The sequence below is a fragment of the Nyctibius grandis genome, chromosome 10 (genome assembly GCF_013368605.1).
Source record: "Nyctibius grandis isolate bNycGra1 chromosome 10, bNycGra1.pri, whole genome shotgun sequence".
NCBI classification, from domain to species: domain Eukaryota; kingdom Metazoa; phylum Chordata; class Aves; order Nyctibiiformes; family Nyctibiidae; genus Nyctibius; species Nyctibius grandis.
The window spans coordinates 18972926-18989485 of NC_090667.1; the positions used below are offsets into that span (position 1 = coordinate 18972926).

A 16560-nucleotide genomic window follows, 5' to 3' on the forward strand; every position below is an offset into this window, starting at 1 on the left:
ACTGTTTTAAAAATACTTTATTCTTTAGAAAATACAGCGTTCAGTGCAGTGTGCTCTGCTCCCCCCAGCTTCAACCCCCCCCACCGCCCGCTCCGTCGAGGCCAAGGTAACGTCCGCACAGTCGCCGGGGCAGCAGGAAAGCGGAGGGCAGGTTTCACCGACCCCGGTTCCATGTTCCCAGGGAGGCGGGTGGCTCTCGAGTCCTCACTGGTACCCAGCAGCAAGGCGCTCTCGCCCCCAGTGAAGCCCAATTCGCAGTGCCAAGCTCAGCCCTTGGAGCTGGGGATGGCCCTTGGTGGCTGGGGACATCCCCGGGGGTCACACAGGGGCTGTCACGCTTCCCCGCACAAGGATTTGGGGTAGCCCACATGATTTTTAAGACTTGGGGCTGGCCCAGACCAGAGAGCTGGGTATAAACCAGGGGCGCGAGAGTTGGGGCAGAGCACATGGAGGGGGTGGACCAGGGCTCAGAACTCCCCCCTGCTCCCATCCTTAAGAGCGATGGGGCTGAGTCAGGGCCATAACAGCTCCCTCCGAGGGGAAAAGCCATCAAACAGGGGATGCAAACATCACCAAAAGGCAGAGTGACCTTTCTCCAGGGCCAGGATGAGCTCAGGACTCGGCAGGGGGGGGAACGAACACCTCCTGCCGGCCGGCTCCCCCCAGGGACAAACTCCTGCCAGCAAAGCCCACCCTGTGGGGAGGGGTCCTGGCCGCACCCTGAGGGGTGCAGGATCACTCCAGGCCTGGGGCAAAGGGGCTGTGCACACCGAGAGCAGGATGGGGCCGGGGGGGGGGGTGGGGAGGGGAGCAAAATCTGGGGACTGGGGGAGCAGGGAAAGAAGCATTTTCTCTTTTCAAACAGGAATCCCCAACACCATCCCCTTCCCTTTGCATAGAGCAGCTTGCAGGTGAGCAGGTCCTTCAGTCACCTGGGGGACAGCGGGAGCAGCAGCTGTGACCCCAGGGGGGACAGGAGCAAGGCTGGGGGACACGAACCTGCTGCTCCCGTCCTCCGCCAGCAGCCCCGGGGCTCGCACAGGGACGCAGGGAAAAGAAACACCGACGACCCCAAACCCTCCTCATCGCTCTGCCCCCAGGTGCAACAAAGCCATCCTGATGTTTAAAAAAAGGAATGAAATAGGAAAGAGAAGGGGGAAAAAAAAAATAGGCTGAGATGGAAGGAAAGATCCCCAGGTCAGCGGAGAGGAAGCTGGGAAGCGCCGTGGGGATGCTGTCCGTTCACCGCCCGGCCCTGCGGGGTCTAACTGTCCTCGCCGTTCTCGCCCGGCCCCTTGATCAGCCGCTTCTGTCCCCGTTTGCCCACGGGCCCCTTGGGCTTGGCGAAGGCCTGCTTGAAGGCGTGCTGCTTGGGGTGCACCTCCTCGTAGAGGAACTCCGCCGTCAGCTCGGCGCCATCATCGATCTCGATCTGCGTCCGGGAGCGGCAAGCGGGGGGTTAGCAGCTCCCTGGGGTCCTGAAACCCCCCGCTGGGGCACCCCACTCCCGCCCGTGCCCACCAGCGGGGCTGCACCAAGGCTGCGGCACAGTCCCTTGCAGATGCCTGGCACGGGTCTCTGCTCCATCACCTCCAGGTGGGCTCGCACTTACCTTCTTGGCTATCTCCAGGCAAAACTCCTGCTCCACGGTGTCCAGCAACCGGCTCTTGCAGCTGGAGTAGAGCATGCGCTCCTTGATGCTGCATTTGTACCCAGGCATGGAGTAGATAAAGACTGCGAGAAGAGAGCAGGGCTTGTGGCCAGGGAGCACGAGGTAGCCACAGCCCACCCTGGTCATGGCTTTTCCAGCCCCAAGAGTCACAGTCTACTCGGCGACTGAAGGTGAGCCATCCCCCAATCTCTCCTGGTGCGCCTGCAACGCAGGGGCCACCAAACTGCCCGCACAAATCCTCCGCGGCAGCGCCCAGAGAGCCCTGCACTGTGCGTGGCAGCTTCTTTTGGCACCAAAGGGCTTGCCAGCACCCACCATGGGAGGACAGCAAGGGGGAACCGCCCTGCCACACCATCTCTATCCCCATGCCCGCTTAGTCCCCATGCGAGCGATGATCCACGCAGAGTGGAGACCAGTGTGGGCTCTAACCAGCCATCCCCAGTGCCGGGGCACTCACCGACAGACTCCAGGTAGTCTCCCTCGTGCGAGTGCTTGTACAAGAAGAAATGGTAGCGAGCTGAGTCCTGGGGGATCCTCTTGGGCAGGTCGGTGATCTCCGTGGGGCTCGTGTGCACCAGGTCGATGGTCTCCCGCTCCAAATCCAGCTTCTGATGGACAAAAGGGGGACATGGGAGCGGACAGGAGTGAGAGGTGGCAGCAAGAGGCAGGGGAGCGGGGTGCGGGGGAGCCGTGTCAGGGACCTACCAGCTGGATGTAGTTGATTTTCTTCTGCTTGAGCGCCTGGATGGCTTGCTGAGCATCCAGCTGGAGGGGGAAGGCCAGGCCCTGCAGGGTCTGGTGCTTGCTCTCCACGCTGATCTCTGTCTTCACCTGGAGATGGAGACCACCCCGGGCGTCAGGGCAGAGACCAGCAAAGGGTGGGGAAGGGAGAGAAAGGAAAACTGGCCAGTGCCACGGCAAAAGGCATCTCATCCAAGGAGCTGCCCGACACCCGGCTCACAGGGACCACGGCATTAAACCACCGAAAGTCAGCCTGGCTCAGGGCAGCGATGCTTGTCACCATACCACCGCGCCGGGAGATCACCCCACCCCAGCCATGCACCCCTGCACCCCCGCTTCAATCCCAGCAAAGACCAGCTCAAAACTGATGTTTCCCAGCGAGTCCCTGGCAGGGATGCTGTGACCAGCGCTGGTGCGTGTCCATCTCTGATCATCTCCCACCACAACCTGCAGGTGACAGGGGAAGCCCTGAAATCACAGCGTTCAGCTGTCGGCGGGGAGGGCAAGCCCCTTCTCGGGGGTTTAACTGCAGCACAGAGCCCCTACAATGCTGGAGCTGGGAAATCAGAGATCCACAGCTTGGAAAGATCCCGGCCGTTGGTTTCCCCACAACCCCTGCAAGGCAGAGGCTGCTGCCCGTACCCCAAGTGAACCCCCTAGTCCAGGAGACCAAACCCCACTTCAAAGAGGGAAGAGAAAGAGATTGCAGAGACATCGCATGGCCCCGGTGCCTCCACCCAGCCGCAACGGGGGTTCCCTGGTCGGGACTGGAGGGTGCCGTGGGCGGGCGGCGGGGCAGGACGCGGTGGGTGCAGCATACCTCCTCGGGGCCGGGGTACTCTACCAGCGATGGGCAGCAGCAACAGCCCCCCACCATCTGCCACAGAATACAGGGAGACGGCGTCACCCCAGCGGCGGAGGAGCCCATCCCACCTACAGACCCTCCCGGATAAACAGTCCAGCAACGCTAACCCAGGAGCTCTGCGGCGAGCGCGCGTCCCTTTCCTTTGGGGTCGGTTCAGGGGATTTTGGATAAAGACAGTCCAGCCTTTTTTTTTTTTTCTTCTTTTCCCTCCCCCCCGATAGAGAAAAGGAAGAAAAATCAAGGCATGCCAAGAGACACGCAGGAGTTTCAGCTCACATCTCAAGAGCAGCTCAGCAGCACCAAAGTGCATCTCGTTACAAGGCTGCCCTTCGTTACGGTACCCACACCCCGGGGAGGGACGGACCCGGGGTGCCCGGAGCAGAGCATGCAGAAAAACACCGCCAGGAGAAGGAAAAACCAGGCATCAAGCGGGCAGAGCAGCCTACCATCTCAGTGCTCGAGTCCTGGGAACGGGAATCCTGCCAGCGTGGGGAGAGGAGACACACGGTCAACGGCACCCCGTGCGGGGACAGAGGGGGGGGCTCGTGTGAAACGAGAAGGGGAGGGGGACACACGGACACGCCGGGAGGACGGAGGCGTACCGTCTCTCTGCTGGAGGCCAGGGAAGGCAGGTCCTGGCAGCATGGGCAGGGAGAGCAGCAAAAAACAACACGGGAGACATCAGCGCTGGGAGAGCCTCGGCAGCCCCGCACGCAGCATCTCCACCGACGTCCCCACGCAGAGCCCGTCTCTGCCCCATCTCCTGCCGGCTCCCCAGCCAGGGTGGCCCCAACCCAGGGGCTGGAGGAGTTCCAGCAGTCGCAGCGATAGATTTTGGGCTACCCCCTGCCAAACAGCACACACTAAAGGTTTTGGGGAAAAAAATGTCCAAGCCTCTATCCATGCCAAGCATCCCAGAGGACGAATAGGGTGTGGATGTGCAGCTCTCAGGAAGCAACTGCTCAAGGGTCATCCAGTGCCAAGTGGGACTGACCTCCAGGCTCTGCTGTCCTGGGGTGCTGTGGCACCAGCAAGGGCCGCGGCAAGCGCACAGGCGTTCAGAGGATCCACACAAGCTCGCCTGGTCCTACCCTGTGGAGAGGGGTGGCACGAGGACGTTACCACTGCCAACACCTCCACGGGCTCACCTTTCTCCCCCATAAACGCAAGGAGGCTGGCAGGGTTACAGCGGGACCACAGAGACCTCAAGCTGTGACATGAAGCACGCCAAAGTCCAAACATCCCACGAGGTGCTAAGTTGTCCTACCAACGTCAGCTCCCCCACATACCTCTGTATCTTCTACTTCCCTTTTCAAAACCATCAAAAACTGGCTCACTGGCTCACTCCCTGGGCATGGCCCAGGAGCCGTGCAGGGGCAGCCGAGCACGTGCCACATCCCACCCCTTGCCGGCAGCAGGCTTGGCTGGGGGGTTATTTTATCTCCTTTCCTTTAGGTCAGTTTTCCCCCCTCTTTCCTCATTGCTGGCACGGTGCTGACCTCAGCTAACAACTACTTCTCTGTCTTATGGTGAAACCTTCACAGGGGGGCTCTGGCAAAGCCTCTGCTCTACCCACCCACCGACACTGTACGGCAGCTGCAGACCCCCCCTTACACGCTGCAATGGTACAGAGACTTATTTCCTCCTAATTCCTCTGCTTGGTCCCCCAGCTCCAAAGCTGCCTTCCTCTCCCTCATGACCCCACGATGGGACATGCCTGGCTCCCGGCTCCCCTCCGTGCTTCTGAGCCTGCCATACTTCTAGGAAGACTTTCCACTTGTGGGTGTTATCAGGTGGCTCAATCCCAAATTCAAAGCCATTTCTCAGCCCACGGTCTGCTGACAACTTCCAGCTCAGTAAAGCTGGCAACGCATTTTCCAGCTGTTTAAATATATACATACATATATATATATATAAAGCAAACGGCAAATTTTTGTGAGCTCCCACCCAGCTGTCACGAAGGAGGGTAGCTCACAACATCGCCTGTGTCCGTGCAATCCTCAAACCACAGGGGCAGCTTGGCTCATGCAGCCTAAAACCTGCTTTCCCAAAGGCTGGGCACCCTCCCGGGGGCCGTGCAAACCTGAGTCCTCCCCATCTCGGTGTAAAAAGCTGCTGTGCAGGCTCTGAAGCTGCTGCTGTGCAGGCTCTGAAGCTGCTGCTGTGCAGGCTCTGAAGCTGCTGCTGTGCAGCCATCACCTCCCTGCTCCTGCTTTGCTGCTTCGGGGTGGACTGAGGAGCTGGTCGGCATCCCAGAGGGTCCTGCAGTAACAGCACCAGAGGAGGGGAGAGCTGCACCGCCAGCAGCGGCTCCGGGCAAGGGGCACAGCAACACGCCGGCGAGCTGGGGGCTCTGAACAGAACAACATGTCCCTTGTGCCCCTGCCAAAATCCTGATGGACTGGTTGAACCCAGAGGGACGCGCAGGGTCCTGAGCTGCTGGTGGGGGCACGGGCAGGTACCCAGGAGCGCTGAGGTCAGTATTTTTAAAACAGTCTGATGCTCCTTGGAGGTCCTCTGGGCTCCCCAAGTTTGGGCATTCAGCAGGCGCTGGAGCTGAAGAGCAAATTGCTCAGACGGGGCGAGCGGGGAGCCAGCACCCAGCACCGCCTGCCCACTGTGGCCACGTCCAGCCCTCGGCACCCCGGGGACGTTCACGCTTTAATCCAGGGCTCTGGGACAACCCTTTAATGCCTGGGAGGGGTTTTAATGCCAGCCCTGATGTGCTGGACCTGCTCTCCCAAACGAAGGAACTGCAGTACACACGCACACGCCAAGACCCCGCAGCCCCGGCGCAACATGCACACACGTGCCAGGACCCCGTGAGCCCGCAGGCACGGTGCAGGGCCGGAGGCACTGCCGTGCTGCATAGGGTGCTATGGATGGAGAGCTGCTCCCGTACAGCTCCTCTATGCGACAGCCCTCTGCTTTGTGTGGCTCCAGGAACTCGCTCACAGCTGCATTTACCGAGAGTCAGGAGTTTTCCCGTGCTGGTGAGTGTGGCACCGCGCACACGAGCCGTAGCTCCACCACCTCCTGCTCCGTGCCCGGGGCCGAGCGGGCACAGCCGCCACACCAACACGGAGACCCTTCAGCACGCCCAGCGCTCGGCCGCTTCCCACCTTTAAATCCACAGGCAAAAATATATCCGTTTTCCTCTCTTTCTAAACACCGGTGACTGCTCCCTGCGGCCCGGGCTGACACGGGGGCAGAGCACCTTTAAAATAACCCCCAACCAAACCAAACGGCGGCAGCGCCTTCACCCGGGAGCTGCGTCTCGCAAAGGTGAGGGTGGAAAGCAGAGCACGGCAGATCAACCAGAGAACAAGCACCACGAGCACCACTTACCTGGGACACTTGACCCTGCAAGACAGCCCCAAAAAAACCCAAAACTACTTAATCCTGCAGCACTGCCCAGCCGAGGCAATGGCACAGACACCCAAAGGTGCCAAAGAAGCCGCCAAGCCATCATCAGCATCCATCTCTCTCTTCTCCAAGCATGGGCATTGCTTCAGATCCTCCAGCACAAATCCTGCCCAGCCCCTCCAGGCTGGGAGCTGGGATAACCACGCTGAGACCCACACAGTGGAGACCACCCCTTGGTGGCATCTCCCGAAAGCCACTCCACTCCACTCCACCACCCCAGACCTGCTCTGGCAGGTGCAAACCTCCTGTCTCATCTTTTACCATTAATTAATGCCATCAGGCTGATCGGCTTCACATCTCCCGGGCATGTCCTGGTCCACCCGTGAGCCCCAGAACAGGTGGAAGAGAGAGGGATGCTCCTCTTCCCATGCCATCCAAGTGAAATCCTCCCACCCCAACAAAATCCTGCTTCCAGGAGGTCTTCCCACCCAGCGAGCCCATGCCCTCCGCTGCCTCGGCGTTCCGCAGCACCATGGAGGCTGGCACGACTGCAGCAAGATGCCGGCGGGGAGACGATGGTGTTACAGACTTGTCTGCCCCCAACCCTACCCCACGCCACTTCCACATCTTTTTCCAGCACATAAGCCCACAAATTTAGGCTAAGATCTGTATTTCTTGGGACAGCATCCCTCGTACTTATAGCCACAGAGGAAGAGTATGGGAAAGGAGGCTGCTGCAGCCCAAAGACAAGCCTGAATTCCTCCTGCCTGCCCCGCAAATTCAGACTCAGCTCTGGCTTTTGCCCCGATACCTAGAGGTTAGAGACCGCTGCCTGCTTGCAGCCTCAAACCGTCTTCTGACTCCCAATTACAGCGAGTGAAACAGAGCCCTGAGCTCATGTCCTAGCAAGGGAAAAAAAAAATAACAACAGTCTGTAAATTCCTCTTTCTGCCACGAATTTGACCGTGAGGCTGCTCGGTCCACCTCGGCAAGGGCAGGAATGGGTTAAACTGCAGAGGTACAAGAGAGCAGTAAAAATGAGCCATCCCTTTTAGCTGGATGCTTGGACGCTTGCTCCCACACTTCCAGCAGCACACACATCCCGCATCCCACACCCCGTGCGCCCCGAGGGTCTCGGGCTCCTTCTCCCTGGGCTGGCGGACACCCACCTCATTGATGCGGATCTGCTGGAGCTCCTGCTCGGCTGCGGTCAGCGGGGCCGGGGCGGCGCAGGAGGACACATGCTTTTGGTAGCCGCTCAGGGACACGTCCTCCTGCGGACAGAGGGATGGGGGGAGCGTTAGGGGGTGGTTATCGCCGCGGGGCTGGATGCACCCCCAGCCTTGAGGCTGCGGCTGAGCAACCCAGAGGGTCTCAGGCTCTGCAGCAGGGATGCTCCCGGGCTCCCACCGGCCCCAGAAGCCCCAGAGGGGGGCTTGGGAAGCCCTGGCTGTGCAGGTCCCCCCACGAAAGCCCAGGGAAGAGAAGGAGAAACCTCCCGCCAGCACCGCTGGGGAAACGCAGCCCGATGGCCCAGGCGCTGCTGGAATGACACTGCCACCGCCTGGCGCTTCTCCTCCCACTCAGGGGAGAGCTCGGGATGTCTTCTGAGCCTCCGTCCCACCTCTTCCACGGTCTCCATCGCAGACTGACCGCAGCCGTGCGGGCAGGAGAAAGCAGCAGCAGCCACCCAGGAGACTAAAACAGCACAGGGGACAAACCCCTGTGCTGTCCCCGCCAAACGCCAGCGTCCCACGTCCCGCCTGGCTTCGGCGCCGAGCCCGGGGCAGGCTGCCCGAAGCCCAACGTGGAACCCAGAAGGCTGCCCAGGACCCACCGCCGTACCTTCACCGTCCCAAACATCTCATCCTTTATGTGCCCCCCGCCAAACTCCTTCTTCACCGTCGCTCTGGTGGCGGCGTACAGCATCTTCAGCCGGACCTGCACGGGAGGGAGCGGCGGGCGCCGTCGGAGAGGGGCACCTCGCACATAGAGGGGCACCCCGCACACACCGAGAGGGGCACCCCGTGCGCAGAGAGGGGCACCCCGCACGCACAGAGAGGGGCACACGAGGTGCCCAGCGCTCACGGTCACTGTCCCACCACTGGCCCCACAAACCTCAGCCCTCCCTGGCAGTGACTGCCCAGCGCTGCCCACAACCCGCCCGTCTGATCTGCGCTTTGCTTTCCCACCCCTGAGCCCCAGCACGTCACTTCCCACCCGCACCCGGGTAAGAGGAGGCACAAACGCCGCCTGAGGCACCAAAAAGTGACTTTTGCCTTTAGGCACTTCTTTTGCATCGTTCTTCTGCAAAATGCAGGGAAGAGCTTGGCAAGCGCTCCTTGGTGCGCTGTGCTTTTGCAGTGAGACCCTCCACAGTTTCTTGAGAGTTATATATTAAAAATATATACCTTTTAATATATATTAAAATATATAAAATATATATCTTTTAATATATATTTTTGTATATGTACACATGCATTTGTACATGTATACACACACATAAAATTATACATATTATTTTATTATAATTGTAAATACGTGTATGTATTTGTATACATATGTGTACACATAATAATATATATTTGTTAGATATATCTCAACAAACTGCAGAGGGTCTTTTATATAAACGTGTTATAATATAAAAAAGAATATCTACAACAAATATATGTTATTATCATAACAAATATATATATTTATATATAAGTGCATGCATTAACATGGTGGTAAATCTATATAGCATATAGATTATATAAATATATAACAAATATATATAGGTATATATGTATGTGTATATATACACTTTTTTTAATATACACACACACACACATATATATATCTATGAGAAGCACATGCTTTTGGCCAGAGCCGCGGTGGGACGTCTCCAGCCTGGCCCCACGGTCCGTACCGCTCCCCCCTCTACACCCCAGCCCCCCACCTCCTCACGCAGCACTGCAATGAGGACACAGACGCGGTCCCAGCGTATCTTACTGTGTCTTAACAAATCCCCCCATCCCAAAGCAGTCTCCACTTCCTAACCCGGGCATGGTGATGGAGGGTGCGAACGCTCCTCCTCAGCCCCAGCATAAAGTCAGCTTGCCCAGCATCTCCTGCACCCTCCACCTCCCAGAGCACATCGTGTCCCCATGCTGGGGTGTCACAGCCTGCCGTGGTGCTCACCGGGGAGCTGTCGGGGGACCAGGAGACGAAGATCCACTCGTAGCCCTGGGCATTCTGGCTGTCCAGGCGGTACAGCACGTAGCACGGCTGCTGCTCATCCAGCAAGGGCAGCACAAAGGCATCGTAGTCAGCGTCCCAGCGCCGGGACAGCTCTTTGTGGGCTCCCAGCACAAGCTGTTCTGGAAGGAGAAGACAGAAAAGGTGGTGTTAGATGAAGGCAAGGCTCACCTTGCAGGACCACATGGTGGCTTGTCTAAGGGCTTGCCACAGCTCCAGCACTGACAACAATGCTGTTCTGCAGAAAAACAAATGACGACCTTGAGCCACGTGCAGGAGTGTACACCCCCAGGGGTGACCCCCCAGAAGATGCCATTAGGGCTGTGGCTGCTGTGAAGGGGCTGGTTTTCTGCCGGCATCCCACTGCCTCCTCCCCTCCTGTGAGAGGTCTCTTCTCTGGTGACCATCTGTAGCCTCCTTCCACTCTGCTTCCTACAACCGTGTAGTCCCCAACCATCCCTCCTTGCTCACAGGGGAACACGAGACCTCCTCCATCCCACCTGGACAAGCTCTAGGGGCACTAGAATACCTCACCAGGGACACGAGGAACCACCTAGATTTGGGGTGCTGAGAAAAATAAAGGTCCCACAGCAAAAGCCAGGATGATGACCCAAAGCTGCTCTCATTGGCATCTCATAACCTCTCATCTCATAACCTCAGAGGGGTCAAAATCAGAGCTGACACCCGAAGCCCGTGTCTTCAGGGACCAGGGATGTCCCAGAGACCCCAGCCTAGGGAAGGACCACGCTGCCAGGACAGCCCCAGCCTCTGGAAGCGACCTGCATATTTCACACACATGGTAGTGTCTCAAGTATCTGGAGGGTATATTTTTCAGCTGCTGCACAAGCGGTGGTGGGGCTGGGAGCCCTGTGAGCTGGGCAGCTTGGCTGGGATTTAAACACTGGTGCAGGCATCCTATGAACATTAAACCCCCTTGTGAGGGTCAAACCAAGCTTTGGTAATGCCGGATGGAAAAGCGATGACGCTGGAGACAATCAGCGTAGGTTGCTGGAAGACAGCTTGTATTTTTATTCCAATTTTAGATGCAGAAAGATCTGGGGGGAGATGTCAGGACTTGGAATACGAAGTAGGAAAATCCAGAGGTGCCAAAGCAAAATGAGTCAGGGCCTTGGACAGTTGGCACTCGAGGGGATGCTCAGCCTGGTACGTGCCCTGCCTGGACCTCTGCCCACGGTCCCGCTGTCCCTTGGGAGCCGGGGAGCCCCTTGGCTGGGGCACAGCCCTCTCCCTCCCAACCATCCAGCTCAGCAACTCCGTCTCCCATGGCAGGAAAGCTTTTAAGGAAAATAGCTGAGGAATAAAGGGTTTGGGATGAATTACTCTCAGCCCTGCTTTCCATCCGAGCAGGGCATTCCCCCACCACCAGCCCTTCCCTGCCCAACACCACACTTTACCTTCAGCAAAACTACCTGCTTTGAGAAAGAGAAGCGTAAAAACCTCACCGCACCCCTAAAATGAACATAAAGCCCTGCAAATGGATTTGTGCGTCACAAAGACCTGGGACCCCAAAGAGACTGCAAGGGATTTCGCCCGGCCAAACCCACTGGCAATCGGTGCCAAGTCACTCCAGGCTATTCCCAGGCTGCGCCCAAGCCAGACCCCGGCCGTGAGCCGGCAGCCTCCAGCTTTGCCCAGGGCTGGAGGAGCCCCTTGTTTCCCTGCCTCCCATCAGGCTCTTTGCAGTTCAACTCAACCCATTCAGGGCCAAATTTTCCTCCCTGGGAAGCATCAGGAAAGGGAAAGCTGGAGCAGCCGCCCTTCAGCAAAGCACCATCCTCAGCGCCGGCTATTTCAGGCTCTGTTTCTGCAGGGTGCTGCTGCTGGAAAAAGCGCAGCTGGGCGCGTGGCTGGCCCTGGAGGTGCCCCCAGCCCGGAGCTGCAGGCAGGCTGCCCTGCTCCCAAATGCCCGTACAAGGCAGCCCTGCCTGCAGCTCGGGCAGGCGCCGCGGGGCACAGTGCAGGAGCCGTGAGTCTGCCCAGCTCAGCACACAACGTCGCCTCCAGGCAAAGAAACGCACCCAACAGGGCAGCCCGCAAAGCCAACCTCGCCCAGAGACCCGCTGACAGCAAGGGGCAGGGAGCATCATCTAAAAACACGGTGGACCGCAAGCTGCTCTCACACCAGGAAACTGTTGCTGAGACTTGGTGCACAACCTGCTTCCCCCCCACTCCTTCTCCATCCAACCTCAGCTTCTCCCAGCAGGCCCCCAAAGGCAACATCAGCTCAAATTGCTCCCAAAGGTTGCTCAGCCATAGCTGCTGTCCTGGGGATGCCCAGACACAGAGCAGCCACCATAAGGCTCCTTGTACCATCTTCCTCTCCTTGCACCTGCCGCTGCCTGCTCCGAAATGCCCCAAGACCAACGCCCTGTAGGGCAGAAGGTCCTCTGCAAGCCATCAAGCAGAGCTGGAGGCTCCTCTTCCACGTCCCCTGTGCAGGCAGGGCAGCTGGCATGTCCTCCTCAGCCAGCCCAGGACACATCCCTGCCAGGGCCAGAGTGCTCAAGTCCAGCTGTGACATCTGTCTGGCCGCTCATTACTGCCCAAATGTCCTCTGATGGGTAAGCAGCAGGCTGATGTCCCCCGTGCTACAGAGGAGTGGTGGCCCAGAGAGGCCAAGCACCTTGTCCTCAGTCATGTGGGCAGGCAGACGGGAGGTCCCCAAGCCAGGCTGGCGGGACCACCACCACCTTCGCCCCAGCAGACCAAGCCCTTCGGCACAGAGGTGCTCCCGGCTCTCCTCCTTCCACCTGCCTACCCATGGCAGCCTCAGGCTCTGCCGCATCTCAGAGGCTTCTGCGGACACCCAAGCTCCTCCAGAGCTGCCTATGGCTGGTCCAGGCCAGGAGAAAGGAGTTGGCAGGGTGGGAGAGCCAGACTGTGATGCACAAAGCACTGTCAAGCGAGGTTGGTCCACGAAGCAGCTGCTGCTGCTGACACACTGGACAGATAAATATATCCCATTCAGCCCGAGCGGAGATGGTGGGACATGGTTTCCATTGATGGTAAAAAGTCTCCCTTGCTGGTGTCACTGGCCACAACCCAAAGCCAGTGGCACAAGCCCTAGCACCCTAAGTCCAGGCTTAGGGGCATCCATGACTTATCCTAACGAAAACCCGATTCCCAATTTTTCAAAGCAAAAGGAGCCGAGAGAACAAAATCATTGTCAAGGATGCTCCAAAGAAACAACGCAGGTGTCACATCCCAACACACGGGGACCTTGCCGAGGACAAAGCCAACACCGCCGAGCCTTGCCGTGGCCCCGCTGACGTGTCCCACGTGTTTCAAGTCGTGCTGCTCTTCCAAATGGGGCTTCGCAGCCCCTCCAAAGGCCAGCATGGGCTCCTTGTAACCACGGGCTCCTTACGACCATGTCCACCTCTGTGTTCGTAGCACGGTCCTGGCAGCCCACCTGAGGGAGGTGGTGACAGCAGCTTGGCAGGGCATTAACATCCCCGCTGCCATGAGAAACAAGTCATTCATATGCAATTGTGTGAGGCCAAGGCGATGGAAAGCCTACACCGCGGAGGCTCCCCGCTGGGATGTTCAATCAGTGCTCTGCTCCGCGCTGGTTTGATGGACCCAGAGGCCACCCAAAGGCACCTTTTTGGTGGGGCAAAGGCAGGCAGGTCCGCTCCAGCCTGAAAATGGGGCTAAGGGCAGCCCCGTGCACCGGAGCAGGGGCTGGGACGGGATGGGTTTTGGAGCATGGCATCCCTCGTGGGATGTAATCAGGGCCCCATGCCGAGGAACATCCCCCCTGCCCCGAGCATCTCCTTGCCTGGAGCGGGATGCCACGTCTAAGGAGGAAGGTGCTGCGCTTCGCCCCTGACCCAGGTCCCACAGCACCCGCAGCAGCTTCTCATGGAGCTTCCCATAACAAAATCCAACGCAGTGGCAGGAAAAGCCACGCAGAGCCCAGCACCAATCCCAGACACCAGCGTTGGTCTGCCAGCAAAGTCACTGCTCCCCCCCGGAGCCACCCCGAGGCTCCAACAGCTGCTCACCAGCACCAGATTTTGGGCTTGTGTTTCAGCTCCAGGCTGCCACGTGCCAGCGAGCCCCAGCAGGATTTTCCTTGGGGTTTCCAAAAACACAAGCTGGCACCGTAGTGGCATAGGGGAGAGGAGGAGAGGAGAAACACAGAACCGACATGGCATAAATCAAAGCACTCAGAAACAGGACTTACCGTCCTCAATGATGACCTTGATGAGCCGAACTGAACCGTTTCGGGCTTTGGCAAAGAAGTCCCTTAATTCTGTGGTGGCTGAAAGAACCAGAAACATCGTGATCAGATTTTGTCAAAGCAGGCGTTGGGCTGCTCAGCGACCGGCCGGGGAGGGGAGCAATTTGGCAGGGCAGAAGTTTAAAACTTAAAAAAATAAAACCACCAGTGCCAAAAAAATTATAATAAAAATAATACTACAAAACGCAAACAGCTGGGAGCGAAGTGCTGCGTCTCCCCGAGGCGTCAGAGTTAAATAGCAGCTGGGAGCGCATGTGATCCAGAGAACCTGATACTTGGCCTGGGTGAACATAATCACCCAAATTTAGACGATGGCTCGGCCGGCGCAGGCGGGGAGGGCTCAAGTGACAAGTTTATTCGCTTTACAGAGCGGCAGGGTTTGCATGCAGGGGGTGGCTGGAAGATGTCCCGACAGGCTGTGACGTCCCAGGCTCGTGACACGCGGCAGGGATGCTGCTCCCAAGGCAGCCAGGGACCAGCATGGCTCCAAACAGGAGGCACTGGTTTGAAGCCGAGCCCCTGGAGAAGGGAAAAGCAACGGCCCTGGGGTTTTGCTCCAGAGCCGGTGGGGCTTTGGTTGCGGAAGGCTTTTGGGAAGCGTTTTGGGGAGCCACCTTCCTCCTGACCCCCCCTCCCTGAGCATCAGGCACCAGCAACCGGTCTTCAGCATCCTGCCAGAAGGCAGCAGCCGATGTGGAAGGGGCAGCCCGCAGCCAGCGTCGGAGGCTTCATCTGCCCACCCCGAAAGCGTCAGTGACACAGAGCTCCCTGTCCCACCCGGGACATGCTACATGCAAAGGCAACACCTAAGAGGTGCAGCTTGGAGGGGCCGAGCCCCCCAACAAGGAGCATCTCCCAGCCCAGCTCCCCCCGAAAGCCTCTTTGATTACACACCCAAGCCCCTTCTTGGATGCAGCCACGCAGCCAAGGGGGTCCTGTGAGCTCAAAGCCGCAGGCAGCTCTGCGCGCGTTAGAGATACTAAAGAACCCAGCACTGCAAGGATTAGAGGCCCGGGCAGACGCCCCTCAGCCCACGCCAGGATCCGTGCTCGGGAGTCACCGTCAGCAGCCCCCACTGCCGGCACTTTGCCGCACCACCTCCCCAGTACCAACCGCCGTGCCGGAGCAGCCACAGCAGGAAGGAGCCCTGCTTTGGGTCCCCGGAGCCCGAGAGCATCCACGGCCAAGGCAGCTCGCAAAGAAAGCTGTCCTGACATCAGCTGGAAGGCGTGATGGCTGCACGAGCCGTCCCCTGCCAGCAAGGGCTGTACTCATTCTGCTTCAGTCCCGTCGGTGCAGCCCCAGCATCGCCGCGGCAGGAAGCCTCGACGTTACCCATCGCCTGCCCAAGGGACACGCGGGGCCACCAACTCCGTCACACGCCGGTGCCCTCTGTCCCTGGGAGGCAGAGCCCGGGTTGGGGCACTGCCCGCAGCTCCCGGCCCCGAGGGAGAGGAGCGGGCATGGATTTGTCCCCACGCACAAACGCTGACTATGCAGGCAGAGAGGGGGACAGGGATGTCCCAGCGAGCCCCCTGGGCAACTCCTTGTCCCCCCCAAGTGATACATCTGAGATGCACCTGTCCCATCTGCCCAAAGCCCTGATGAGAGGCCCGGATGGTTTCTCCTCCCATGGAGAGAAGAGGCACAAACAAGGAAGAGCTCCCAGGCTGGTCTCCTGCAAGCAGCGGCGCTCCCATACAGACCCAGAGAGGCCACCCCAGCAGGACCCCGCGGGTACGGGCACACGGACACCCCAGCGAAGGCACAGCAGTCCCCAGTGGCATTTTAGGGGGGACACACAGGTTTAGAGGTTTGCCAGGGTAATCCCACTATGAGCAAACCATCTTTCTCTCTCCATCAGCATCGAGGCATGTGGCTCTCCCAGTTCCCAGCACAGACCTTCACCCTCTCCCAGCACCGGCTGGGAGCTCAGCCTGCTCCCGCAGCTCCCATCCAAGGCTGCTCCGATATTTTTAGCCCCTTTCCCTGTTGAGAATGGCTGTTTCCTGCCGGCAGCATCTGTGGTTATTGCAAACACACAAGGCAGAAAAGGAGGAGAAAAAAAAAGAGACATTTATACACCCAGGAAACCTCGTGCAGGAGACAAAAGCTCCTAATAAGCTTCACCGATTCCTATTCCTCTGCCAAAACAGGAGAGAATAACATTGCTCTTGGATATTTCTATAGCATCAGCTACGGGGGAGAAAGAGGAAAGCTCTGCAGTGCTGATGGGCTTGCAAATCCCTCCGGCCTGACCCCATCCTTCCCAGAGCCCAACGGTGCACAGGGGGTCTGGAAAACCAGGAGTCTGGGCAAATGTAACCCCCCAGCCCCGCTGGAAATGCTAGGAGTGCCTGCAAGTATCGGATCGACAGCCGGGGTGATTGACAGTGGAGTGACTGACAAGTG

General features: G+C 58.6%; 1 protein-coding gene across 2 annotated transcripts in view; it reads right to left on the bottom strand.

The window, feature by feature from the left end:
* Positions 1-16560, bottom strand: part of TWF2 (twinfilin actin binding protein 2) — a 23680-nt gene continuing 7120 nt past the window's right edge. Inside the window, exons 2-11 of one of the 2 annotated variants that reach the window (XM_068409497.1) lie at positions 14092-14169; positions 9825-10003; positions 8490-8585; positions 7814-7918; positions 6627-6641; positions 3725-3913; positions 2378-2503; positions 2130-2280; positions 1613-1734; positions 1-1432 (exon numbers count right to left, since the gene is read on the bottom strand). In XM_068409497.1, coding sequence (XP_068265598.1) covers positions 1265-1432; positions 1613-1734; positions 2130-2280; positions 2378-2503; positions 3725-3913; positions 6627-6641; positions 7814-7918; positions 8490-8585; positions 9825-10003; positions 14092-14169 — 1229 coding nt within the window. In that variant the 3' untranslated portion in view covers positions 1-1264. The remainder of the gene's footprint in view (positions 1433-1612; positions 1735-2129; positions 2281-2377; positions 2504-3724; positions 3914-6626; positions 6642-7813; positions 7919-8489; positions 8586-9824; positions 10004-14091; positions 14170-16560) is intronic. The other variant, XM_068409496.1, reaches the window with a different exon arrangement.